This window comes from Penicillium waksmanii, assembly GCF_028829765.1.
Source record: "Penicillium waksmanii strain IBT 27052 chromosome Unknown utg000002l:1.0-3326099.0:1.0-3328782.0, whole genome shotgun sequence".
In the NCBI taxonomy this organism is placed as follows: domain Eukaryota; kingdom Fungi; phylum Ascomycota; class Eurotiomycetes; order Eurotiales; family Aspergillaceae; genus Penicillium; species Penicillium waksmanii.
In genome coordinates this window covers 438,809-465,163 of record NW_026643249.1, presented here as the reverse complement: position 1 = coordinate 465,163, position 26,355 = coordinate 438,809, and the positions used below count along the sequence as shown (strand labels likewise).

Sequence of the window (26,355 nt, the reverse complement as noted above, 5' to 3'; positions counted from 1 at the left end):
GCTGGAATCATAAAACCAAAATCGTCGTGGGGGGGGGGGGCTTAATGCAAAAGAGCGAAGGCATAACTGAATCAGAAAGAATGCATTGCAACCGAGAAAATGCGAAGAGAGAAACATTATGCACCAGCGCCGGGGTATTTTGGGAAAAGACAAGAACCGGCTTAACAATCAAGCCACACAAATTCAAATACGTGAGTCTCCTTGACTCGAGTATTAACGTCGGAACATGCGAACAGGGGCACTGAGGTCCCGACGTTCATTCACATCGTTCTCACCTCTCGAATCAGCGCGCAGATTCGGAACACGCTTGGCGGTTCGGCCAGGAGTCGACTTAACGCTTCCAGTAGACCCAGCAGACCGTCCAGTAGCTTCATTTGCGCTAACGGACCGTTGCTTACTGCGAGCACGGCTGCGTCTCGCCCTGATTTGAGCCAATGCTTCCTCCCGGTTGATAGGAGTATCATGAACAAGCCCAGAAGAACCCTGTGATTCGGTCGCTTCACGGAGCGGAATTCTTTTCGTCATCGACTGGTGAGGCTGATACTCCTCTCGTTCCTGACGTCGGGAGGGTCTTACATCCATGGGTTCCGGAGCGGGCACGGGCTCAACTGCAGCGGTTTCAGAAGGCGCAATGTGGATCATCCGCGAAGGAACGGGCTCTGCAGTTGGGGTGTGAGATTCGACTTGGTGAATCGAGGAGGCTGCCGAAATTGCGGAGTTACACCAGTCGCGGTGGGAATTGGAATTAGCATTGGAGTGCCTCATTCCCGGAGAGGCGAACGAGTCGGTTCGACGAGCCTTGACGTTATCTCGCAGCGGTGACGGATACGTCGTAAACGTTCCCGTCTCGGGAGAGAATGTGACCAGCGGCTCAGCGGGCATAGGCATCTTTTCGGGCGGGTCGGTCGGTTCAGTCTTGATTGTCTTGGCTGGGAGTTCGGGTTGTTGGCGGACCGGGGTATGTTGGATGTGGTGGTTGGTGGGAGTAGGGGGGCTCAACGCTGGGCGTGTAGCTGGATTGGACATCGCTATGAATGGGTTCGGCGTGGACTGGGACAGGAGGGGCAACCTCCACACAAGCTTGGGCTTGGCGAGCTGCGTCCTCCTGTGCCTGTGCCTGTGCCTCTGTCTCTGCCTTCGCTGCCGCTGCTGCTTGTACCTCCAACTGCGCCTTCTGGAACTTTTCGTAGTAGTCCTCGTCGTAGATGTACCGGCGGCCCTGTGTTTCGGCGATCCGGCAGGAACATCGCTCGAACTGACACTCGATGTTCATAAAATGTACCATCTCTTCGGCTTCAGATCTCCGACGACGCTCGAGCTCTAGCTCATCTTGCAACTCCTCTAGCGCCTCGTTGTAAGATTCCGACGAATCGTTCTCTGGGGCGACTTGATCATCCCCCGCAGTAGTGGTACACTCGGACAGTCGCTGTCTTTTTGGAGGCGTGGCTTCGACATCGAGGGATTCGAGTTCGGGTGCTGGAGATTTCACGGAACCAGCGGCGGCGCGTTTCGGCCGACGCGGGGTTGTCAGGAACGCGAGGTCCCCCTCGGCGAGCGATAGTCTGCCGAAATCCTCCTTACGGATTTCGTGAGCCCGAACTTGAAGGGTATTGGAGTGGTTGGAGGCTTCCATAGAGCGAAGCTTGCCCTTGAGAACTTCGAGCTCCTCAGTAAGTCCCGCGAGAGCATATGCGCGCTCAAAGGCCTCTTGCCTGGCAGTATCCTTTGACTCGCGTTGCGCCGCGACTTCATCTTTCAGGACCTTGGCTTCGGACTTTGCGTGCTTCAGTTCCTCCTGCAGTCTCACCAAAGTAGACCCCGCTCGAAATGCTTCCTTGCGAGCCTTCCGAATCTCTTTTTCGAAAATTGAGCGTTCGTGGGCCTGGCGCTCTTTGGCACCGTGCAATTCTTCCATAAGAGATTCAAGTCTCTCACTGATGCGACGTTCACGAGACTGTGCTTCAGACAATTCTTCCTGGACTGATTCCAGGGTAGACTCGGCCTCTTCGCGACCGAGGATGGCCCTCTGTAAGGCGGCATTTTGGGCAGCGGCCTGCGCCTGAGCCGCCGGGCTGGCCTGACGAGAAAGATTGTTTAAGAAGGCCACTTTCGCTTGGACTTCCGAAACACCCCTCGTATTTTTGTGGTGCAAAGATAGAAGATCGGTAGGGAGGGAGGGCGAGGCGGGAATTGTTTGTTGATTCATGCGTTCCGGCGATACCGGGTGTAGGACCTTGGTGGGACTGAGGACTGGACGCGTTGGAGAGTCCATCGCGGATGCAGTCGAGGGGGTATTAGGACAATGGATGTCAAAGGGTCATGAGGGCGTCGCAGGTGGGTTAGTTGAGAGGAAAATCACCGTTGAAGTGACGCACCCACATTATCACATTACTGTGTTTATTGCCCTCTTGGGACAAGTCAGGTGACCGTTGCCGTGGACACCGTCGTGCCTTCCCTTATTGAGACTAGCATCGGGTCACGAGGCCCAGCATCACGTGGAGGGCTCCGCTCCTAAAGTGGACTAGCCTCGTGGGATGGTTCGCTCGTGACTTGTCTGTGCGGGCATATCGAAGCGGAACTCGGTTGACCACTTGATACTTTGTTGAACAGGAAGAATAGACAAGTGATCGAGCAGTCATGCATGAGGTTGTCACTCTTCAGCTGGGTCAGCGGGCGAACTACTTGGCCACCCATTTCTGGAATCTTCAGGTGATTTCTTTTTGATTTGAACCTCTCCTTGCATTCCGTGATAATATATTCTAATATATTGGTATAGGAATCATATTTCACATACAACGATACTGAAGAAACCCCTGTTGACCATGATGTGCATTTTCGACCAGGATATGGCGCCGATGGCTCAGAAACATACACCCCTCGGACAGTCATCTATGACCTCAAGGGTGGATTTGGTACTCTGCGCAAATATAATGCACTGTACGAGCTGACCGAAGACTCGGTAGCAGACCAAGGCCTCTGGTATGTTTAACCCCACACGATGTATGGGGCGGATAATTGACTTGATATGCTAGGGATGGAAAAGAGGTCGTTCAGAAACAGGCCCCTATCCCACAAAGTGACTATCAAAAAAGCTTAGATCAGGGCATCTCAGCACCACAACTAACCTCAGACACGGTGCGGTACTGGTCGGATTACAACAGAGTATTCTACCATCCACGTTCAATCGTCCAATTAAATGAATATGAGTTGAACTCACAGATAATGCCCTTTGAAGACTGGAATGTCGGCGAAGAGCTCTTCCATGATCTTGACAAAGAACATGACCTCTTGGACAGAGACCTAAGACCATTTGCCGAAGAATGTGATCAGATGCGCGCCATTCAAATCTTCTCGACCTCAGATGACGCCTGGGGTGGCTTTACTGCTCGCTACATTGACCGCATTAGAGATGAATACGGCAAGAAAAGTGTCTGGGTTTGGGCCATGGAAGATGGCACCAAGGTGCAACGGGTATGCTGAAAATCTCTCCAAAGTACGACAATGGCTTTCTCTGACCGAGTTCACAGCATCGGCAACTCAAAAGGGATACGAACAAAGCGAAGTCACTTTGCTCGATCTCGCCACAGTCGACTCTGTATGTACCTGTCATAGACATTCCGCAGAAGCTTCCCCGCTCGATCCAAGTCGATCGGCAGTCGGAGTGGCAAACCACGGCATTGTTAAGCTCTGCACTTGAGACAGTCACACTGCCCTCTCGACTGCGGCCCTATCACGATTTTGAGGCCTCGCTTGCGGGCGACGACGGAAGGCATAATATCTTCGAGCTCCAATCGACCATCAACCCTGAAAATGAAAATTCAGGTGCCAACGACGATGAAACCCCGAAAGCAAAAACCGAATTCGACATTGACTTCACGTACGATGGAGAAAAGGGCAAGTCTCACCATATCTTCAATCAAGTCCAGGTCTTACGTGGGAACGACTTCGGACAATCCACCGAGCCTACCGACGGGGACTCTGGGCGTTTGCGAAAACTGCGACTGTATAACTCGGAGTCGATGCTTCAGAGGTAGGGACCCCCATCCCTGATATCCCTGATATCTTGTTTTTCTCTTTTTTTTTTAACCGTAAAGGATTAATTAAATTTGTCTTAGCTACCGAACCCCACTCCATCTGCCCATCCTCGACAGTTTCCCGCACGGAATGTACCCCAAATCCTCGTCAAATGCCGGGGTAAGTGTCTTAGCCGCATTGACCGCTTCCACCCGGACGGCAGACAGAGTCAAGGCAATTGAAAGTACGGCTGCACGAATGTTATCGGTGGATGAACGAGAAAATCTGGTTAATGGGCTGGGTGAGATCCGGGAATGCTATGAGACCGGTTGGAGCAGTGGATCCGACGACGAAGAGGACTAGACAGGAGCAGAACGAGCCTAAACTTGTTGACTTCATCCTGCCTATTTGGGGAAGTGAGAGAAATTAAATCTTCGACGGTGACGACCGCTTTCCCTGCAATGATTATGGATCCAGAACCTTCTGCGTTAGAGCGCGGGCGGACCCTCTCTTGGACACATCGAAATTACCTCCAGCCAATGCCACCATCGACGGAATTCTGGATTCTGGAAGGGCGTCCGGCGTCCGTCGACTGCAAGTTCTCCGCCTGATCAAAGCCCTCAAAGTCACGATACGAAGTCTCACAGCGCCTCCCAGCTATTCGTAGAATGTTACTTTCAGAGTAGACAATGTGGTTCACCGACGCCACCGTTTCTATAATTGATCATAACCGGTGGTTCACTGTCCATTATTACTATCACTCGGCGAACGGGTAACTGTCATTTGAGTGTGGCGCAAAATTTTGAAGGGCTCAAGACAATCTGAGTGAGACGGTGCTTTCTCCGTTGCCCTGGGCGAAGAGCTGACCCCCTCTCGAAATGCCTCCACTTCCACTCTTTCCGGCAGTTGACGATCTCATTCGGAAGTCGGTTCACCGTTGAACCCTATGTGATCCGTCTGGGCATCGTAAGGCCGTACCAACCTCCCTACATACAATTTATCAGTGCGGGGATTGCGGGCGCTCCAGACCGATTGGCAATACGGAGTATGCATACGAAAACAAAAACAATACTAACAGCCACCGGAAAGGCAAAACAAATAAAACACATCGAAGTAGCTAAAAGAATTTTTGTTTATTGTGACGAGGAGAGGGACCTGGGAGGGACCTGGGGGCAACCATGGGACACGAACTCCGAGACATGTCAACCACGTCGGCCAAGCAGGGACCAAGCATCGAGTGGGAAAAAAAACCAGAGAAAAGCAGCATGGCCAGCAACATGGAATTAACGTGACATCATGAGATGCCCATAGCTGGTATCGCACCAATCGCTGGGGCCGCTCGGAAATAACCCTGCTCAAGCATTAGTGCCAGCGCACTGTGCCACCTCCCAGTAACCCGGCCCACTCGGGCCTGCAGCTTCCTGACCTCGATGGCCTCGATGGCCTTGACCCCGTATGTGTGTACTGTATGTATATCCTGTAGTCGAGGCCCTGCTTGGTCTCTGTCATGTAACGTTACTTGCAGGGGCCACAATCAGGGCAGACTCAATTGACTCCCGGGTATCGCTGCTTAGCTCTGTCGATCTATGCAAATTCATGCTCTGCCCCATACAATATTTGTCGTGGCAGAGGGATGGTAAAAGTGACTGGGGCTGCAGGGACTCGTGGCCGAGAGTACAAACTTCGTACATCCAGGTACTTTGGCTCATTAGTGACCAGCCACCCCCAGGGCCCTGAAAGTGCACGAAGTAGGCGCAGATACAGTTGCAGACACCTCAAGAAAACAACAAGAAGGGGAATGCCAAATGGGCCAACCGGCTAATGCACAGACATCAACTTTTCTCCGGGTGGGCTTCCCGAGATTCCAAGTCTCTCTTTTCTCCGCCTTACGAGTTTTCCAGAGCACGCTAGTTTAGCGGTATGAACCTTGGTATTGGGGACAGCAGAGTTGCCGTCTCATTCCTTATTCGTGAGGTTTCCCCACATTTAGTGCTCACCCATCAACAACAAATGAGACCTGCCACAGGGTTCCATGGGTACTCCAGAAATATACACAAACCCACAACGGCGTATCTAAATCTGGATTATTATAGTGAGACCGCTGTCCGAGCACCCAACGACTAAGCAGCAATTGACATCCCCTAGGGTCTCATGACGTAGAATTCTTATCCGAACGAGGGGACAACGAAGTGGGCGGGGAACGACTTCAACCCTCGCCGATCGGGGAGAGCAGCAAGATGGCAGGGGTATTCCGTACTCCGTACAGAATAAACAAATAGAGGGAAAGAAGCAAAAAAAGCCTCACTGCACAATGCATCAGGGAGAGGGCCACAAACCCGGGGCCCCTGTTCCTCCAGCCCCCATCAGCCCCAACCGAGTGAGCTATCTATCAGTTCTGTTCCCGCCTCGCAGCATCTGCCAAGGTCGTCATGCATGATTGGGGGGCAGTGGGTCAACCTCGATCGGTTCCGCTCAAGAGTCGGCCCTTTCGAACGCTTTGAGTTTGGCGACGTGCATCCTAGTTCTACATCAAGCGAACCAGAAGGCAGGCTCATCTCGAAAGAACCAGCCATTGGTCGTACCCCGGCTATATGTCGCTGAGCCAACCGGGTCGGGGGCCTGGCACTAACTTTGGCCCTGCATTGAGACCCAGTTCAATGTACATCGCGAGTCGGCTTTGACATGAAAGACACGGAAACTCTGCCCACGCAGATGGCAAATGCATGCCAATTTTGGTGAATCATGCAAGCCGAGAGGTGCCTCTTTTAGCCTAGTACCGTTGGGTACCACTTTCTGACTCTCTATTTGACAAATCGAGATGACGGCTCCAATTATCTACCGATCTTGGATAGCACCTGATGTCAGTCATCAGAGACAGACCCGCCCCCGGGCCAGGGTCCTGCCATGGACTAGCTGCTGCACCTGCGCCATGAGCTGTGGGATGTGGGTTATGTGCGAGGCAGGAATCCTTTCCCACCATATGAGGCTGTGGATATAAATTCAACCCGAATCCTCGCCTTCTTTGCTCAGATTTTCTGGTTTTGAGATCAATCCGTGATAGGAACTCTTTCGCTACGGTTCCTTATCGTCCTTCGTTCATCGGATCAGGCCATTCAAGTGATTGTTCAATATATCATCTAGCATTCCCTCGTTTGTCTGCTAAGCAATATGCGTGGAATTCCAATTCTCGTCCTCTGTGCCGTCACCATGGCCTCGGGTAGCGTTCTGCCCCGAGATGCCAATGGTGACATGGGCCTCGCTATCCGCGGTGGCGGCGGTGGTGGTGATGAGGGTGGTCATGGAGGTGGTGATGGTGGTTACCCTGGTCATGGTGGTGGTGATGGTGGTTACCCTGGTCATGGTGGTGGTGATGGTGGCCATGGTGGTGGTGACGGCGGTCATGGTGGTGGTGACGGTGACCACGGTGGTGGTGGCTACCCTGGCCATGGAGGAGGCGGTGGTGGTGAAGAGTCGACGCCATGCGAGACTACGACTACTCCTCCTCCGACCTCGACTCCGTGCGAGACTACCACCACCCCTCCCCCGGAGACCTCGACTACCCCATGTGAGACCACTACCACTACTCCTCCCCCGGAGACTTCGACTACTCCATGTGAGACTACCACTACTCCTCCACCGGAGACTTCGACTACTCCATGTGAGACTACCACTACTCCTCCACCGGAGACCTCGACTACCCCATGTGAGACCACTACCACTACTCCTCCCCCGGAGACCTCGACTACTCCATGTGAGACTACCACTACTCCTCCACCGGAGACCTCGACTACTCCGTGCGAGACCACCACCACTACTACTACTCCATGTGAGACGACGACTACTCCCCCTCCTGAGTCTTCTACTACTCCATGCGAGACCACCACCACCACCACTACTACTCCATGTGAGACGACGACTACTCCCCCTCCTGAGTCTTCTACTACCCCATGCGAGACCACCACCACTACTACTACTCCATGCGAGACGACGACTACTCCCCCTCCTGAGTCTTCTACTACTCCATGCGAGACCACCACCACCACTACTACTCCATGTGAGACGACGACTACTCCCCCTCCTGAGTCTTCTACTACTCCATGCGAGACCACCACCACCACTACTACTCCATGTGAGACGACGACTACTCCCCCTCCTGAGTCTTCTACTACTCCATGCGAGACCACCACTACTCCCCCTCCTGAGTCTTCTACTACTCCTTGCGAGACCACCACCACTACTACTACTCCGTGTGAGACGACGACTACTGCCCCTCCTGAGTCTTCTACTACTCCATGCGAGACCACCACTACTCCCCCTCCTGAGTCTTCCACTCCCTGTGAAACCACTACCGCGGCCACCCCTCCCCCCAGAGACCTCGACCCCATGTGAGACCGAGACTACTACTCCTCCCCCCTCTGCCTACAACCATTACTACCACTTATACCACCACTACCTGCCCGAGTAAGTCTACACTGATAGGAGCTCTATGCGATCAACAATTGCTAATTTTTCCAGTCACTTGGGCCACTGTCACCAGCGGAACGTCCACATATACCCAGCCAATTACTCAGACTAGCACTTTGACCATCACTTCCGTCGTCACTTGCACTGAGGGCTGCGTTCAGCCTACAACCAACTCGGTGATTGTTCCTCCCTCAAGCCCTGCTCCCGAGCCTACCTCTCCTGCCCCCGAGGTTTCTCCAGTGGAGTCAACCACCGCAGCACCCTCTTCGCCGGTCACTGCGACTGCCCCGGCCCCGGCGGCTACTACTTCTCCTGCTTTTAATGCTGCCTCCTCTCAATACAAGATGTCCCTGGCCGGACTGGTCCCCGGCCTAGCCATTATTATGGCGCTGCTTTAATGATTTCCGCCTGAGTCTTGATTTAAATTTTCCTTCCAGACGTCGTACAGTTTCATACAATGGAAGTGAAAGCCGATCACCAAAAAACACAAAACGATAAAAAAAATTGGATTCTAAGGGAAAGGCGTGGATGACCGAGCTATTATCCTAATGCCCGTGGCCTGCACCCTGGCAGGCGGCGGTGATTGATGAGCACCATTATGACTTACGTTCCTTACTAGTATAATTGACCGGCTTAGTTTAGGATATAGTGTACTTAGTTCACTAATTTATGAGATTTTTCTTAAACGTTTTTCTTAAAAATAAATAGAAAAAGATGTAAAACAAAAGCATCTATACATCTGTAAACCTGCCTCTCTGGAGACCCTGGAATTAGGGCTGGCTTACGTGATCCGAACAAACAGTGCAAACCCAAGCAAGGCAAGCATGGCTGGACCCGTGGCCTCACAACGATGCGCCTCATTGAACTTCTCTTGCCAGGTGGCCACAGCATCCTCATCGCCCGAATGGCCTAGTCATTGTGGATTCTTCATTCCATCCATCTTCCAACATCCCAATCACCACCATATTCGACCACCTACACCACTTCCCACGCGATTCAATAGCTTTTACCCCCAACAATTCAACTGGCGCAAGGCCAACCTCCACCGACACACCTCTTGGCGATCTGGTGGAACGCTTTAAATTCTGCTAATATTTTTTGCTTATACACTGCTGCCTTAAGGTGCGTAACTCCCCAAGCCACTCATTCCCTTTTCCAAATGCGACATTGACTTACTCGGCACAGTGTGCAGCATAGACATAGACCATGGCTCTCCCGGGCCGACAACGGCGACCTACCTCTCCATTCTTCTCCCTCGCGATACTCCCGTTCCTGGTCTTCCTCCTCAGCTTTGCTGGCTCAGCTTCTGCCGCCGGATCTGCTGTCCTCGGTCTCGATGTCGGTACCGAATACTTCAAAGCCACGCTCGTAAAGCCCGGCGTTCCCCTCGAAATTGTGCTTAGCAAGGACTCAAAGCGCAAGGAACCGGCCGCCATTGCTTTCAAGCCGACGAAAGAAAGTGATGCTCCCTTCCCCGAACGATTCTACGGTAGTGGTGCGCTGGCCCTGGCGGCTCGGTACCCAGATGATGTCTACATGAACCTCAAGACTTTGTTGGGACTGCCCTTCAACGATGGAAACGATGATACGGTCAAGGAATACTGGAGCCGGTATCCAGCCCTTAAGCTTGAAAGTGCTCCCGATGGCCGTGGCTCCGTGGCCATGCGCACGAACCGACTCGGCGAGGCGGAGAGGAAGGATGCGTTCTTGGTCGAGGAAATTCTGGCCATGCAATTGAAGGAAGTCAAGTCCAACGCGGATCTCTTGGCTGGGAAAGGATCTGATGTCCGAGATGTTGTGATTACCTACCCCGCATTCTACACCGCGGAAGAGAAGAAGAGTCTCACCATGGCCGTCGAGTTGGCTGGTTTGAAGATCGAAGCTCTTATCAGCGATGGGCTGGCTGTTGGTCTGAACTACGCCACCAGTCGCACATTCCCTAGCGTCTCAGATGGTGAGAAGCCGGAATACCATGTTGTTTTTGATATGGGAGCCGGCTCGACCACTGCAAGCGTGTTGCGCTTCCAGAGCCGCCAGGTCAAGGACGTTGGAAAGTACAACAAGACCGTTCAGGAAATCAATGTTTTGGGAGCGGGCTGGGACAAGACGCTCGGAGGCGACGCTTTAAACGATCTTATTGTTAACGACATGGTTGAGAATCTTGTCGAGACAAAGAAGCTCAAGGGCAAGGTCACCGTTGAGGAGGTCAAGGCGCACGGAAAGACAATGTCTAGACTCTGGAAAGACGCGGAGAAGGCTCGCCAGGTTCTGAGCGCCAACGGCGACACTAGCACAAGTTTTGAGGGGCTCTACGATGAGGAGGTCAACTTCAAATACAAAATCACCCGCGCCCACTTCGAGAAACTGGCCGCTAGTCATGCAGCTCGCATCAATGGTCCTTTGGAGCGGGCCCTTGAGTCTGCCAACCTGAAGCTCAACGATATCGACTCCATCGTTCTCCACGGTGGTGCCGTTCGCACTCCATTCGTCCAAAAGGAGCTGGAGAAAATCTCCGGTTCTTCGAAAAAGATTCGGTCCAATGTTAATGCTGATGAGGCCGCTGTATTTGGTGCTGCTTTCAAGGGGGCTGCTCTTAGCCCTAGCTTCCGTGTTAAAGAGATCCGCGCTAGTGACGCTGCTTCTTACCCTGTCATTCTCCAGTGGAAGTCAGACGGCAAGGACAGAAACCAAAAGCTGTTCACTGCTACTTCTCAGGTCGGCCCAGAGAAGCAGGTTACTGTCAAGAACCTGGATGATTTTGATTTCAGCTTCTATCAGCAAGTGAGTCAGGACGGAAATAACCTCCCCGTCCTGAGTGTTGAGACTCAAAACCTCACCGCCTCTGTCGCCAAGCTCAAGGACAGCTTTGGCTGCTCGGCTGCAAACATCACCGCCAAGTTCAACATCCGTCTGAATCCCATCAATGGTCTCCCCCAGGTCACAAGTGGCAACGTCAGCTGTGAGGTTGAAGCAGAGAAGAAGGGCATTGTCGATGATGTCAAGGGCTTCTTTGGCCTTGGATCCAAGAAGGGAGATCAGCAGCCCCTCGGTGAAGACGAGGCAAGTGAGTCGATTACTCTTGAGCCTGAAGTTGAATCCTCAACGACTTCCGCAAGCGATGCTTCCACTACCAGCGTCACCAAAGACAACGGCAAAACCACCGTCCAGACTAAGCTCGAAATCATTCCCATTGCTCTGAAGTCCATTCCTCTTGGAACCAAGGCCCCCTCGGCTGCCGAGCTAGGCCGTATCCGCGGGCGCCTATCTGCCTTCGATGCTTCAGACCGTGAACGTGTCCTACGCGAGGAAGCTCTCAACGAGCTTGAATCATTTATTTATCGCAGCCGTGATCTTGTGGACAACGAGGAATTCGCTACGGCCATCAAGGAGGGCCAGCTGTCTATTTTGCAGGACAAGCTATCCACATCTAGCGACTGGCTGTACGAAGAAAGCGACAACGCCAAGACGGCAGACTTCCAGGCTAAATTGAAGGATCTGAAGAGCATTGTCGACCCTGCACTCAAGCGAATGAAAGAATCCACTGATCGGCCCGCGCGTATCAAGTTGCTTCAAGACATGATCAAGAACGCCGAGTCCATGAAGCAGCTGATTGAGGGTCAAATCAAATCCGACGAGGACACTTACTCCTCTGCCCTCTCTGCCTCGAGCACCTCCACCGAAAAAACAGAGACCAGCTCATCCACTCCTGCCCCAGCTGCCTCTGGCGATGGTTCTCTGGACGATCTTGACGATGATTCCTACTCTTCGTCATCTTCAAAGACCTCTACCAAGTCTGCTGCCGCAGCCAAGCCCACCGGCCCCAAGTACACCCTCTTCACACCTACCGATCTCTCCACCCTTACCGAGATCTACGACTCTTCCAAGCTGTGGGTTGATGAAAAACTCGCACTTCAGGAGACGCTTACCCAGTCCGATGACCCAGCCTTGACGGTTGTGGACATTGATTCTCGTCTGCGCGATTTTGAACGTGTTTTGAACCGCATGTACGAACGCATGACCGTTGCTTCTAAGAAGAACAGCTCCAAGAAGACTAAGAGCAAGGACAAGAAGCCCGAAGCTGAGAAGAGTAAGGGTAAAGAGAAGGAGAAGGGGAAGGATAAGGCTAAGTCCACAGACGACACCCGCAAGGATGAGCTGTGAACTCGCTGAGACCTCTGCATTGCATTTTGGCCATTTTTTATACCGCGCATTGAAAGTACAGAGCATGCTTCAACTCCCCATGTATCATTTCATGTCTTAAAATAATAGAGAAAAGAAGTATTATGGGATCGTATTTGTGTTTCTGGAGTTAAATCTTCCGTATTTTAAGGTTGGAATGGAAATAAGTGTATAATCGCCGTTATAATAACGTGGCATTCGAGAGTCCTACTTCCAGGGTTGGTGTTCTTAAAACAGTTTTGGGTTTGGCGACTTCTTGTTAGACACCGAACGATGTTAAAGTAGTAACTCCATGGCTTTGAACGATCGCCGACGAAGCTAAATCCAATTGGCAAGATATCCGAGCGGCTAAGGCGCACGGCGAGGTTAAATTTGATACTTTTCCGGCAAGTGTGACCGAGTGGTTAAGGTGTTGGTCTTAAGAATTCTTTCCTAAGATATCCAATGAACATTTGTTCGCGCGAGTTCGAACCTCGTCACTTGCAACTTTTTTAAAATGTAAAAAGAATTAAGAACTTGAACCTACTTTTTTTGGTCATCTCACACCCATTTCCATATTTACTGTTTATTTCACCTTTACACACTACGTTTTAATTCTAATCTAGGATCTATATCCTCTGGACTAATGAGTGAATTCCAGTATGGCTCGGTAGTTAGCGAAGTATACAAATCCCGTTGTCGCGGGAGCAGACGCCCCACCACTCTCCAATTTCCAATCTCCACCCTCTGGAATTCCCCCAGAGCAAGTTTCCCCGCATTTTCCGACACGATGACAGAAATGGGTCCAGCTGCTTTTTTTGGTCCTGAATTCATTATGTGCCCATCATGGCAGTCAGCAATGACGACAGAACGTGCGGCATTCGAGCCAGCTTTTGCGCCCTTCCTGTGCATCTGCTGATTCTGGCAAAAAGAAAGCCAAAACAAGGTTGGGTCCCATTATCAACGAGTGGAAATGGCCACCCAGTCTCAGGCATGATCCCGTGGGTCTGACTAGGCCATCTTTCGGTGTAGGCTCTGCGGCGGCGCAGCTACCTATGTCGATCCGCCTGGACTGGCGTGTTGTGGCGATGCCCGATTCGTCAAAGGCATAATGAGCTCGGTAGATATCGAGGGCATTAAATCCCGTGTAGTGCCTTTCTATATATTCTACCCCTTCCACCAAGCTCTCACGGTGCAAATCATTCACTTCCGTGTTCAACACATCTCCTTCCCTGGCGCTCAACATGCATGGGATAACAGACTATCTTCTTCATGTGCTTTCTCGGCACTGGTTAGCCGTGTGCTTCGGTGGACTCCTCCTCTGGGGTCTCAAGAATCGATATAAGCATGGCCTTCATCGATACCCAGGGCCCTTTCTGGCGTCTATCACAGACTGGTGGCGCCTGGTTGATGTGTATGGCCGTCGGTCTGAAGTTACACATCGAGCTCTTCACAAGAAGTATGGAGATGTCGTTCGTCTTGGACCGAATACACTTTCCTTCTCTAGTCCAAAAGCCCTCAAGACTATCTACGGTCTGAATAAAGGATTCAACAAGGTAGGTCATTCTGCTCCAGGCCCAATGATACTTTCTGATCAGTGTTAATGCTTGCATACAGTCTGAATTTTATGTTGTGCAGCAGTCCATTGCAAAGGGACATCGTCTACAGTCCCTCTTCAGTACGACAGATAATGATTTCCATGCAAGATTCCGTCGATGTGTCAATTCGGCTTTTGCAATGTCGGCTTTGGTTCAGTACGAGCCTTTTGTTGACAATACGACCAAGCTATTTTTAGAACAGACGAAGAGCATCTACGTCGACAATCCTGAAGGTTGTGACTTTACCCAATGGCTTCAGTTCTATGCCTTCGATGTGATTGGAGAGATCACATACAGCAAAAGACATGGCTTTGTGGAGAAGAACAAGGATATTGATGGTATCGTTGCCTATTTGTCGTGGCTATTTCTCTACGTCGCTCCTGTATGTGACAACCCATTCCCTATTCAGTCGACCTCGGGCATACTCTCTAACTAACTTACTTTACTAGATTGGACAAATTCCTTTCCTAGACCGACTTCTACTAAAAAATCCCATTTACCTTAAACTCTCACAATGGGGATTCATCGATGCTACATTCCCAGTTGCACGATTTGCGGGAAACCGCATGGCAGAGCGCATGCCCGAGCTAGCCAATGGTGATTTGAAACCAGTTGCTGGCGCAAAATCGCTAGATCTTCTGTCCAAATTCATGGCTGCGCATCAATCACATCCCGAGTTTATGAGTGAAACTTTGGTTCAAACTATGGCTGTGAGCATGGCATTCGCTGGCTCGGAGACAACAGCCATCAGTCTTTCGGCGGTGTTTTACTTCCTTCTTAAGACACCCAAGGCATTGGCACGTCTCCAGGCTGAGATCGATCAAGCTGGACGTGATGGAGCCTTTGCGGACTCTGAAACGGGCCTGGTTACTTGGCATGAGAGCCAACGTCTTCCATATCTCGATGCTTGTATAAAAGAGGCCTTCCGACTCCACCCGGCTGCTGGTTTGCCACTAGAGCGGGTTGTACCAGAAGGCGGGGCCGACATTGCAGGCCACTTTGTTCAGGGCGGAACTATTGTGGGTTGCTCTGCTTGGCTAATCCATATGGATAAAGGTGTTTTTGGTGACGATGTAGAGCTGTATCGACCTGAAAGATGGCTACATAATGACGAGCTTTGCAAGACAGATATTGGAAAACAAGGGAAGAGTCCCGAGTCAAGGAGATGAATGGTACCATGTTCCAATTTGGAATGGGTAGCCGGACATGCATTGGAAAGAATATCAGCCTCCTTGAGATTTATAAGCTTGTCCCCAGCATGTTGAGAAGATTCGAGGTGAGTCAATCTTCTTTCAAAATCATGGAATATTGCTGACAATTCTTTACAGATACAATTCACTGATCCCAAACAGGAGTGGGAGCTGGTGAATGCTTGGTTTGTCAAGCAGAAAAACTTTACCACCTCATTTGCGCTCAGGGATATTGTTGTTCCTCAGGGATTGAGTGAGCACGCAGCGCCTGCTTAGGACTAGGAGATATGTATTCAAGTTATTTTGTTAGGAACTGTTAAGTATGAGCGAGTCCACTTAAACTTTGTCAATATCAGCCATCCATTTTCATAGAAACTCTGTTGTCAGCTCCCGTAGAAAATCTAGCATAACCGCACACTAGCTCGGTCTACATCTTCCATCGAAGGGAGTCCTGGAGGCGTGTCCAATTTATCTAGGAACGCCACTTAACCCGCTTCAAGCCTCAGTCGGACATCGTCCGTTGAGTGCAAGTAAGTTCTACTGGTCAGCCACCTACATCCGGCAGATAAATAGCCGGCGCTAAGCTTAACGTAATTAGAATTTCTACGAAGTAGTGAGACCATACTCCGTACAAAGTTTAATTAGCAGATTGGGATTGTCAGAAAAACTGAAGATAGGAATAATTCGGGGGCGGAGCTCAGTGGACCCCATTGGCAGGCGCTTATCTGCCCCAGTTGGGGGGCCCTGCGCCAAGAACACAGCTTATCTGTGGCTCTCCCATGGTTTACCCGGAGTCGGGGTGTGTCATCCTGGGGAAACATTAGGGTAGAACGTTGTGTCTCCGATAAGCCTAATTTTTGGTATATGGGGAAGGGTTTATCCTCCAAATTTGAAACTTTTGGATTCTATTGACTCCAAATTATTACAGCCATGTCAGAAGAAGCGCCACAAAAAACAGATGTCCATACTACGATAGCTAGTGTGGACATCGATTCACGGGTAGAGCGTGCGTTGGTCTGGAAGTTCGACCTGCGTTTGCTCCCCGTGCTGGCTATAATGTACCTTTTCAACAGTCTCGATAAATCTAATTTGGGAAATGCCAAAACGGCGGGACTCGAGGGTATGTTTCTTGTTTTATCCTTTTTAGAGGATTATTGATGATGGAATTCTAATCTTCTGCCTCATAGATACTCTCGGTCTACACGGAAACCAATACAATCTCATTCTCAGTATCTTCTTTGTTCCCTATGTCCTCACGGCACCCTTCCTTGGTCTTCTTGGAAAGAAGTTCGGACCCAACATCGTACTTCCCTGTATGATGCTGGTCTTTGGTACCTGCACTGTTCTTGTGGTTGCTGTATTCAACTTCAGTGGGCTTTTTGCCATTCGGTGGTTTTTGGGTATGGCTGAGAGCGCCTTCTTCCCGCTGGTTATCTATTACCAGACAACGTTAGTCCTCATGAGCTTTGTTCACCAATATGAAATTGTTCTAACATAATCCGATCTAGTTTCTACCGTCGTGGAGAACTGGCCCGCCGACTCGCCATCTTCTACGCGGCACAAAGCATTGCCTCTGCATTCTCCGGTCTCCTCGCCTTCGGCGTCTTCCGTATTGAGACCGGACCTCTAGCATCGTGGAGATATCTATTCCTCATCGAAGGCTGCGGTACTGTCCTTTTCGCCCTCTTCGCCCTGTGGTATCTGCCCCGATCGGCTGCCGAAGCTACATTTCTTTCACCTGAGGAGAAGGAGGTCGCATATCTACGATTGCAAATTGATAGTTCATCCGTGGTCGACGAGAAGCTCAACATTCGCGATGCATTCCGCATTTTCAAGCACTGGACCAGCTGGGCGATTCTGGCTATTCAGATCTGTCTCGGTGTCCCGCTTCAGGGTGTTCAGTTGTTTTTGCCTGTGATCATTCAGCGCCTCAACTATAGTACTGTCAAGACTAACCTGTTCACCGTTGCTCCTAATGTGTCAGGTGCTGCCATGCTGCTCATTTTGGCATTCTGCAGCGACTGGACGCGATGGAGGTTCCCATTCATTGCACTGGGCTTCTTCTTTACTTTTATCGGATTCATCATTTACGCCACCATTGATGTGCAGAATGATATCAACGTTGCTTATTTTGCTTCTTTCATGATGACCTGGTGAGTTGTATCTGGTTTCCATTTCTTCACTATTCAACTTACTAATTTTTTTCCCAGGGTACATCCGCACCTTCAGTCCTCCTTGATGCCTGGTATAACAACAACATCGCCAACGAGGGTCGTCGTGTGGTTTTGACCAGCATCGCCGTCCCCGTGGCTAATCTCATGGGCGTTGTAGCTTCCAATATCTTCCGCACTCAAGATGCGCCGAAATATTTGCCGGCATTGATCACCACTGCGAGCTTTGGTGGTACTGGAATTGTATTGACTATCTGTCTCGGAGTCTGGATGATGATGGACAACAAGAAACGGGATCGTGCTCAGGGCTTGCATGTCAAAGCGAAGGACATCCCGACTGAGTATCTCCAAGATGGACCGGCCAGCGAAGCTTTCCGCTGGTTTTATTAGCATGTTCCGATGTTGCTCTATTTTTTTCTTAAACACTCACTGTACCCATAGAATTTTCACGATTATGAATAATGTTATGAATATAATCTATTTCGTCTTATCTTGAATTACCTCAATGCGAGGAATGGTTCTCACCATGCAAGCCGTAGAATCTTGCCAGTCACTTCCCTCGCTACTTGTTGGTGGACTTCTGTCTAGCCTTATATTCATCTAATCTCTCACGGACACTGGCCCCGTTCCATAGCTCTTTCTGCCCTTCTTCGCTTCTCCTCGGCATCCCTACCTGCTCTAACGCGAAAGATGCCGCGACAGACCCATAATAAGCCGCTTCAATAACATCCCCCGTTTCGACGTATCCTATGGAGAAGGCACCTAAAAATGCATTTCCAGCTCCAGTCGGGTCAACCACTCCGGATGCCTGTTCTTCTTCCATTCCTGCTTCATAAAATGGAGGAAGCCATTTAGGACCAGCATCCCGTGACTGCACAAGACAGCCATTTTCACCGGCTCGAATAACCACCACTCCATTTCCATCAGGGCCAACGCCACTGCTGAGTACCTTTAGAGCCAATGTTTCAATTTCGGATTTCTGCGTCTCGGAAGAATACAAGACCCCGAAAGTAGCAGCAAGCTCCAAGTGATTTGGACTAAAAACGTCGACTAATTTTGCAACCTCTAGACTGGCTCGGAGGTTATCTGGATTGGATGTAAGAGGGGATGGTTCCCAGATGATCAACGGACGATGCGATATCCCCGTCTGCGCTCGAATTGCGAGGAGTTTTAAAAGCCGAGGTTTCAGGTCTGCGGGACTGGCAAGGTAATGGAAAGACTTCGAGCTTAGGACGATGGTGCCATGCAGTTTCTCTTCTTCGGTTAAAATGAGGGGAGTGGTGTATTTGAATTTCTTGGCTAGAATGGATGGTTAGTATACTGTAATTGGTCATATATCCAAGATGTGTCTGTGCCAGTGCCATGGAATATTTTAATTTCCATAGAAGGGCTTGGAAATGGGACGCTATGGAGATAGGGTGACAATAAAAGTCATATCTTACGTCCAAAAGTAGTATCCTGATATTCGAGTAATCCTCGAGTGGACTCTTTATCTGGACTCCGCTCTATGACCAATTCGATATCCCAACTTTGTAGGAGATTTGAAATGGAGTCTGGAAAGTCATTTCCCACATGAATTGGCCAAGCTAGGGAACGACTGAGTGGGGAGGATAAAAAGAGACGAGCGCCCAGTGTTGCTATAATGATACATAGTACTTCAGTCAGAGGTCTATCCATTCCTTTGCTGGGAGATGGCGCATAGAACTAACCATAAGCTCCTGATCCGCCCAGGATATTTGTGAGGGGTTCTTGGTTGGGAAAGCGAATCTCATCGAGGACCACAGAGCCGAAGCTTGCGAAGAATATGGTTTGCTTATCCATGGGGAAATTTTGGATTGTCCAAGTCCGCTTTGAAGGAAGAAATTGATATTTCTGAATGCTTTTGAGGTCGAGAACTTGGGCGGGGAGCGCGTCAAGGTGGGGTTCCTCAGGGCGGAATCGCGCATAATCAGGCTTACTATGGTGAGCGCATAAAAACCAAGAATACTACGGCAGGACACAGAATTACATTTTGAGAGACCAGCTGACATTCAAAAAAGAAGGTACCGGTTTGTATTGAGAAAAATCGAGCTTTCGCGGTATCGAGCTATGTAAGACAGGGTATGCACGCTTGTGGCGAGGCATAGGTTTCAAGTGATATACATGGAATAATAAAACAGGATGATTCGAGGTGAGAATCGAGGTGGGTATTTGTACAGGATAAATGAAATCAGGTGGTCGTAAAGGGTACAGAGTACAGAGGGTAAACAAGAAAAGGAAATTGATCAAAGAGATCAAGCCCAATCCATCCGCGCATAATCAGCGTCAACCTCCTCCAGAGGTCGCAGGAAAGAAGCTTCTTCGAAACCGTCCACATCCATGCCTGGTTGGCTGGTTTGTCGCAAAGCAAGCATGCGACGACGCTGCTGGCCTAGTCCCGGTGCTAGAATGTGTCGACCAGTAGGGGCATCGTGAAAAGCAATGTTGCTCTCATCTTCCCAGGCGGCGAAGTCATCCGAACCAAATGTCCGTTTCTGGCTGTTGTTCATGTTGTTGTTGTTGTTATTGAAGGAGTTGGTAGATGCAACGGAGTCTTGACTGCTCGGTGGGAGAGAGTAGTCGTCCCCATCATCGTTGACGATGTGGCCAGAGGTGGAGCCGAGATCGTACTTGGAGAAGCCGGAGAAGGGGGCGAGTTCGCCATGGCTGTACATGCCTGCATGTAGCTCGGCAATTGGGGTCTTCACGACAAGAGGTGGAGGAATGGATTTCTCCTGCTTCAGCGACCGTTGGGTCTTGTATCCGTCTGCGACCGACTTGCGGACCCGCATTCCGACGGAAAGTAGCGAGGATTGCACTTTTTCTGATACGACGGGGGTTGCAGAGTAGGTTGCGGCAGCATAGTGGTTGTGTGAGACGGGTGTTCCATTGTCGATATGGGACTCGGGTTGTTGAGATTGGAAGAAGCTTGTGATTGCGGGTTGAAAGCGTCTGCGCTTGGAGAGCGTGTCGTTGGAGGTTGACAAGGTAGGTTGGGCCACGAGGGAAGGCATGACGTAGGAGGTTGAGAGGGGTTGAGGGGTTGTGCTGTATTGATCGAAAAGTTGGAGAAGGGAGGGTTGGCAGCAAGGGAGGAAAGGAGAGGGGAGGATAGTTGCTGGGGCAAAGAGGGGACGATAAGAAAATTGCCCGATGGACGAAGAAGAAGAGGCTGGAGGCTGGGGAGGATTTGGCACGCGCGTTGACGCGGAGACGCGACGAGATCAGATCAATTAGGCCCCTTTGGGTTAGGGCTTAGGGCTATGTCACGTGGATACTGTCACGGGAGATGCTGATGCCCGGATTGGTCAGATGTAGACAGTGGTAGTATCTATACTTTATAGTATACGGAGTAGTATACAGATTTGTATATTGAGTAGATTGCAAATGTGCAAGAGTGTTATTTGTAGTTCCCACCCTACGGTTGCCCGGTCAGAATTGCATCACAATCAATACTATATGCTCTATCGGCATTGCCTTCCGTCAGATTTGCATCGCGATCTGGTGCATGGAACGTGACTACTACTAATAGAATGGTGGTGTCTGTTACTGATTTTGGTTGAGTGAAGCTGAAACTTGAAGCGTTCGAAGGACCAAGGTTCCAGCTAAGTTTGTTCAAGTTTGATACCGTCATGATGGTGCCCAGATGACATTTCGATATATCATGATGATACTACTAGTATAGTCCACGACAATATATAGTACTAGTAGTACCCAAGTACAGTACTAGTAGTGAATTTATAATTTGGAATTTGATAAGATACACTACTAGTATAACATACCAATTATATAAGACCGCTTTCTCTATAAATACCGCACCAAACACCGTAATTAGCCCTAGATAGAATTTAGGTTGGGACTAGGATCTTGAACTTGAAGGTCACGGTTCCAACGCTGATGCCCAGCTACAGCCCTGGTACTACTACTACTACTACTACCTAGGTACTTGGGTATACTACTAGGCAGGAGTACAATTAAAAGTCAATAGACGCCAGATCCCATTTTAGATACCTAGGTATATATAAACTGCATGCATAACAACTAGTATTTACTACCCAACGGCTCAGGCTAATTTCCAAGATTACCTCTCTTTCCACCTCTCTTCTGTCGGTCGTGATGCGCCTTGAGCACAGCACGCGTTTCCACCAAACTGCGCTTGTTCTTACTTCTCGCCTTGCCGATAGTCATCAGGAAATTCTTCCGGCGAGCCTTTTCCTTGTTCGTGGTACTCTTTCCTTGTTCCTCCTTGCGCTCCTTACGCTTAGCCTCCTTGCTCTTGTGCTCGGAGCGGTCCAGCTTGCCCTCACGGGCGTGAGCAATACGCTCCTCACGCGTCTGCTTAGCAGCAGACAAGCGGGCAAGGCCCTCGATCTCCTCCGCAGTCAACGGGTCATCACTGTGACGAGTGGTGCTCTGGGCGTGACGGGATTTCGATCCTGGAAGAGCCGCGCCGACAGCAGCCTCAGCACGGAGCTCGGCAAGTTTGGCCAGATCCGCAGGAGTCAGGATCTTAGTAGTAGCAAGTTTGGAGAATGCGCTCTCTACATCAGCTGGCGTATCCGTCTTGGTATCCTCATCTTGCTTGGTTTTCTTGTTGGGTGGGCCCTTGTCCTTGCCCTTGCCCTCGTCCTCGGAGTCGCTGAGATCGATCTCAACGTCGCTTTGGACGTTAACCCAATCGCCAGAATCATCGCTGTCCTCATCATCCTCGACGTTCCAGGCGGCCCAGTTGTTTTCCTCATCATCTTCCTCGTCATCCTCGCCATCAGAAGGAAGTCCCATCTCGCGACGCTTCTTGCGGCGCTCCTCATCCTTCCATTTCTCCAACAACTCGAGTCCCTCAATACCACCACTCTCCTGCTCTCCGAACCGCTTGCTGAGCTTGTCGCCAGCACGGAGACCCATGGAGGCTTCCTTACCACGATCCCGCTTCTTGAGCATCGATGCGCCAACATCCCGGTAGAGACTGAGCAGACCCTTCGAAGCCATCATGACACCCTTGTCCTTGCTCTTCTTATACATGACGAGATCTTGCAACAGCGTCTCGTTCATAGCCAGAGGTTGCCTGACGCAAATCTCTCGAATAGCGTTCATACCGGCGGTGGCTACTTCTCCAGCGGAGGCCTCAGAGACGAACTCATTGGCAATCTTCTGAACAAGAGGCTCAAGAACATCGGGAGGAACCAGGTCGTGAGTCGCCTGGGCCAGAGATGCCAAGAATGAGGTAACGGAAGGTTGACGCGGGGTGAGGAACTTCTGGAAGTAGGAGTAGAGCGACATAATATGCAACTTGTGCAAGCCCACGAGACGAGACACCAATTGCAAGACAACAAGCTTATTCTCAAGGTTCAGCTTAGCCTTGGAGCTTTGCAGATGGCGAGTGAACAAAGTGTCGGCGAATCCCTGAGGATCGTGCAGCAAATGAAGCGCGGAGAAGTTGAGAGCATGCGGTTGGTTCTTCTTCTTCTCCTTCTTTTTGTGAGTGACTATGGCCTTCTCAGCCACACGGGCCTTCTTCTTGGTCTTCTTGTTGATACCAAGCTGGTGCCTGATACGACCAACATCGACGGCATCGTCATCGCTGCTCTCATCCTCCGCCTCCTCACGCTCCTTGTCGCCACCCAGGAAGAAGCGAACACCACCAATGATGACCTTTTCGTTCTCAGACAAACTTGCCTCCTTCATGATCTCGACTGTCTTGGCGTCAGTCCAGATTTGACGCTTCCATAGCTCTCGGACCAGTTTGATGGCCCAGAGTGCCTTGGAGCTGGTGCGGTCAGATGAGACTAGGTTGAAAAGGACAGTCTGCATAGTGCGGTTGAGCTTGTGGTTCTTCGTCTTAGTGTTGGCTGTCCGAAGCTCAGACAGAATCTTTTGAAACAGCAGAGCACGAAGAGTCTTGCTAGGCGTAGTGATGAGGATGGGGAATAGTGTTTGGAGGAGTCTACAATTAAAATACCCGTTAGAACATAGACCCGAGAGCCAAAATGCCATGAGAACATTGGATGAACATACGTTGCAGAATCGAGCAGATCCTTCTTTTTCAGTAACACCAGACTTCCGACCAACTTCTCTCTCAACTCCGGCTCCAACACCAGGTGGTGCTGTATCAGCATATCGATGAGCTGCTGCGGGAAGTCCTTCAAGATCACCGGGTAAGCGTCGGCAACGTGCGAAATGAAGTCAATCAGCTCGCGCAGAGAGATAATGCCAGTGTCCGTCGCGGCTGAAGGCGCAGCCATGAAAATTTCGCGGTGCGACTCATATTGGTAGTGCTGAGCGCGGAAATCCTCAATGTATGATCTAAGCGCAGAGTACTGGTTAGATCTTTTCAACTGCGAGAATAGAGTAGAGAGGTTCATCCAAACGGCACTTACTTGGGATCTCTGCGAATCTTGTGCTGCAGATTAGGCCTATGAAGGGCGAGCGAGATGTCAATAGAGCGGTTCGTTGTCTCTGCCTGAGCAGGACTTGCCGTTGCGGGCGCATTGGGCGATCAGAAATTAGGAAAACTCACAGGTCAGCCTCGACCTTTTCCAAGGCTCCAAGCTTTCTTTTCACCATTTTGACTGGTTGTGAATAGAAATGGTGGGTGGTGGAAGGAGGTTGGTCCCAGTTCACGAAGGTTGGGGGTGGTCCGAAACTTTTTTTCGCCGTATCGATAAGCGACTCCGTCCACCCTACCTAACACTGGGGGACCAATGAATGGGGGGGACTGCTGTAACAGCAATGGCTGGAACTTGCATGGAATATCAAAGCCTCGGTCAAATTTTCGATATTTTCAAAAAGAGAAGTATATTTATTTCTACGTTCACTACTAAGGGCGCCGAAAATATGATTTTTGATTTGCATTGGAAGAGGAAAAATTTTTTCATATTGAAAGTGGCCATTACCACCCGAGACTTTCGTGATCACATCCCAACTACTTGGAAGAAAGCAATCAGACGGCGTTCCTTTTTTTGGACACTGCTTTTCCTTGGCCGTATCAGATTAAGTACAGCCGCGCAGATGTGTGCAATTCCACTGAATCCCGGCGAAAACCCCCCCGTCCACTCCAGAAGCCGTAAACAGAGGACCAAACGGAGAATACACTCCACACACCCTTTACCGGTTGCTCTTGGCAACACGCTCCAGCTCGTCCTTCTTCTTGATGGCGTAGGAGTTGGAGGAGCCCTTGGCGGCGTTGATCAGCTCCTCAGCAAGGCACCTATTAATGAATATGATTAGCACACGTTCGGATGATATGACCCATGTGGGCTCAGATGAAAAAAGGGTATCGTACTCAGCAATGCTCTTGATGGAGCGGAAAGAGGACTCGCGAGCACCAATGGTCAGGAGAGAGATGGACTGGTTGACACGGCGCAGAGGGGAGACATCGACGGCCTGGCGACGGACGGTACCGGCGGAACCAATACGGGTGGCTAGAAGGATATGAATTAGCAATTGTCCCCTCGATCAACGTTGTTTGATGAAAGCTCTTTTCTTAGAGAATCCCCTCGAACAATCGAGCCTTTCATCGCGATTCGGGTCAAACTTACAGTCCTCACGGGGGCCGCAGTTGACAATGGCATCGACAGCAACCTGGATGGGGTTCTGGTCGGTCATGATGTGGATCTGAATAACAGAGAAAATATTAGCGACTGGGTCGAAATTTCGGATGGTGTATCGGGCTGGATGAAACATACGATGTCGAAAGCGTGGGAAACAATGCGCATGGCCATGAGCTTCTTTCCGGAGTTACGGCCGTTCATCATGAGCGAGTTGGTGAGACGCTCAATGATGGGGCACTGGGCCTTGCGGAAACGCTTGGCGGCATAGCGACCGGCAGTGTGGGAGAGGTAGACGGGCTGACGGATCTGAATGTAGTCGCTGAAGATGGAAAGAAAAATATCAGCAATTGTCCTCGGGAATGTGCTGCGCTCCGAATGCCCAATATGCAAGTTGTTTCCTCCCGGGCCATCTGCCGTGTTTCGTTGGACCGAATTTGATATCACAACCCCCCAAAACCACAAAACCACAAATCACGCCCCAATTGTGGACTCGACAACAACCATATTTGCGCATTCGGAGGCGATTGAATTGAAAGGGACTCACGTCAGGGAGATGTCGCGGATCTCGACATCCTCGTAGGACCACTTGTTGAACTTTGGGCAAGGGTTAGTATTTTTCGAGATTGAATGTTCACTGAGATTTGGAGGAGGCGTACAAGGAGGACGGAGCCTTCGTTCACATCCTTGGGCAGGATGGAGTTGACCGCGACGACTTCCCCGGCGTCGGACATGTTGACAGTGTCGAGGGAGGGTATGTGGGAGGGTTTGTCGTTGGGTGGTTGCTTCGACAAGTCGTTGAGGTCGGCGATCCGCATGGGAGGAAATTCGCGGTGCGCTCGCTTAGGCGTTGTGTGGGGGTCACATGAGTTAGGGCAGATCTGGCACCAATCAGGTGTCGACGGTCATGTGACTGTCACCTTATTGGTACCTGAGGCAGACACGAGAATGCTGACTAACAAGCTATCCGTTGGTCACTTTGTAACTATAGTTACATGTATACAGTCGATAACAATAGCCTGTGAGTATACAATGAGTTCAAGTACTATTTACAGCGTAGTGTCTATATATATAGGTATATATATCTGCATATATAAATTAACTCCATATATTTTATATATGCATAATATCATAATACTAGTATTCATCCATTCTCCCCCCATGTCCCCCTCCTCCCGTACCTGAGAACCCCCCC

The 26,355-nt window shown here is 50.4% G+C and overlaps 10 protein-coding genes across 10 annotated transcripts; 5 read left to right on the top strand and 5 right to left on the bottom strand.

The window, feature by feature from the left end:
• Positions 1 to 213: 213 nt before the first annotated feature.
• Positions 214 to 2,272, bottom strand: N7481_001842 (uncharacterized protein; the record flags this gene model as incomplete). Its single annotated transcript, XM_057261061.1, has 2 exons — positions 214 to 1,001; positions 1,078 to 2,272. 2 exons carry the CDS (start codon positions 2,270 to 2,272, stop codon positions 214 to 216), a joined length of 1,983 nt encoding a protein of 660 aa, XP_057125993.1.
• Positions 2,273 to 2,637: 365 nt separating this feature from the next.
• Positions 2,638 to 4,377, top strand: N7481_001841 (misato family protein; the record flags this gene model as incomplete). Its single annotated transcript, XM_057261060.1, has 5 exons — positions 2,638 to 2,709; positions 2,777 to 2,979; positions 3,033 to 3,471; positions 3,528 to 4,030; positions 4,116 to 4,377. 5 exons carry the CDS (start codon positions 2,638 to 2,640, stop codon positions 4,375 to 4,377), a joined length of 1,479 nt encoding a protein of 492 aa, XP_057125992.1.
• A 2,844-nt stretch (positions 4,378 to 7,221) lies between these two features.
• N7481_001840 (uncharacterized protein) lies at positions 7,222 to 8,876 on the top strand (the record flags this gene model as incomplete). The annotated part of the gene is made up of 2 exons (XM_057261059.1): positions 7,222 to 7,765; positions 8,530 to 8,876. 2 exons carry the CDS (start codon positions 7,222 to 7,224, stop codon positions 8,874 to 8,876), a joined length of 891 nt encoding a protein of 296 aa, XP_057125991.1.
• An 808-nt stretch (positions 8,877 to 9,684) lies between these two features.
• Positions 9,685 to 12,639, top strand: N7481_001839 (Hsp70 family protein; the record flags this gene model as incomplete). The annotated part of the gene is made up of 1 exon (XM_057261058.1): positions 9,685 to 12,639. The coding sequence occupies one exon, from the start codon at positions 9,685 to 9,687 to the stop codon at positions 12,637 to 12,639; it is 2,955 nt and encodes a 984-aa protein (XP_057125990.1).
• A 1,241-nt stretch (positions 12,640 to 13,880) lies between these two features.
• Positions 13,881 to 15,700, top strand: N7481_001838 (cytochrome P450; the record flags this gene model as incomplete). Its single annotated transcript, XM_057261057.1, has 5 exons — positions 13,881 to 14,192; positions 14,254 to 14,616; positions 14,684 to 15,315; positions 15,363 to 15,510; positions 15,563 to 15,700. 5 exons carry the CDS (start codon positions 13,881 to 13,883, stop codon positions 15,698 to 15,700), a joined length of 1,593 nt encoding a protein of 530 aa, XP_057125989.1.
• A 654-nt stretch (positions 15,701 to 16,354) lies between these two features.
• N7481_001837 (putative MFS transporter) lies at positions 16,355 to 17,985 on the top strand (the record flags this gene model as incomplete). The annotated part of the gene is made up of 4 exons (XM_057261056.1): positions 16,355 to 16,544; positions 16,612 to 16,873; positions 16,933 to 17,545; positions 17,635 to 17,985. 4 exons carry the CDS (start codon positions 16,355 to 16,357, stop codon positions 17,983 to 17,985), a joined length of 1,416 nt encoding a protein of 471 aa, XP_057125988.1.
• A 172-nt stretch (positions 17,986 to 18,157) lies between these two features.
• On the bottom strand, positions 18,158 to 19,416 carry N7481_001836 (uncharacterized protein; the record flags this gene model as incomplete). The annotated part of the gene is made up of 2 exons (XM_057261055.1): positions 18,158 to 18,894; positions 19,305 to 19,416. 2 exons carry the CDS (start codon positions 19,414 to 19,416, stop codon positions 18,158 to 18,160), a joined length of 849 nt encoding a protein of 282 aa, XP_057125987.1.
• A 452-nt stretch (positions 19,417 to 19,868) lies between these two features.
• Positions 19,869 to 20,627, bottom strand: N7481_001835 (uncharacterized protein; the record flags this gene model as incomplete). The annotated part of the gene is made up of 1 exon (XM_057261054.1): positions 19,869 to 20,627. The coding sequence occupies one exon, from the start codon at positions 20,625 to 20,627 to the stop codon at positions 19,869 to 19,871; it is 759 nt and encodes a 252-aa protein (XP_057125986.1).
• Positions 20,628 to 21,681: 1,054 nt separating this feature from the next.
• On the bottom strand, positions 21,682 to 24,177 carry N7481_001834 (SDA1 family protein; the record flags this gene model as incomplete). The annotated part of the gene is made up of 4 exons (XM_057261053.1): positions 21,682 to 23,557; positions 23,629 to 23,916; positions 23,991 to 24,083; positions 24,131 to 24,177. 4 exons carry the CDS (start codon positions 24,175 to 24,177, stop codon positions 21,682 to 21,684), a joined length of 2,304 nt encoding a protein of 767 aa, XP_057125985.1.
• A 540-nt stretch (positions 24,178 to 24,717) lies between these two features.
• N7481_001833 (40S ribosomal protein uS7) lies at positions 24,718 to 25,978 on the bottom strand (the record flags this gene model as incomplete). Its single annotated transcript, XM_057261052.1, has 6 exons — positions 24,718 to 24,820; positions 24,896 to 25,034; positions 25,152 to 25,227; positions 25,299 to 25,482; positions 25,708 to 25,757; positions 25,820 to 25,978. The coding sequence occupies 6 exons, from the start codon at positions 25,976 to 25,978 to the stop codon at positions 24,718 to 24,720; spliced, it is 711 nt and encodes a 236-aa protein (XP_057125984.1).
• Between the last annotated feature and the right edge of the window lie 377 nt (positions 25,979 to 26,355).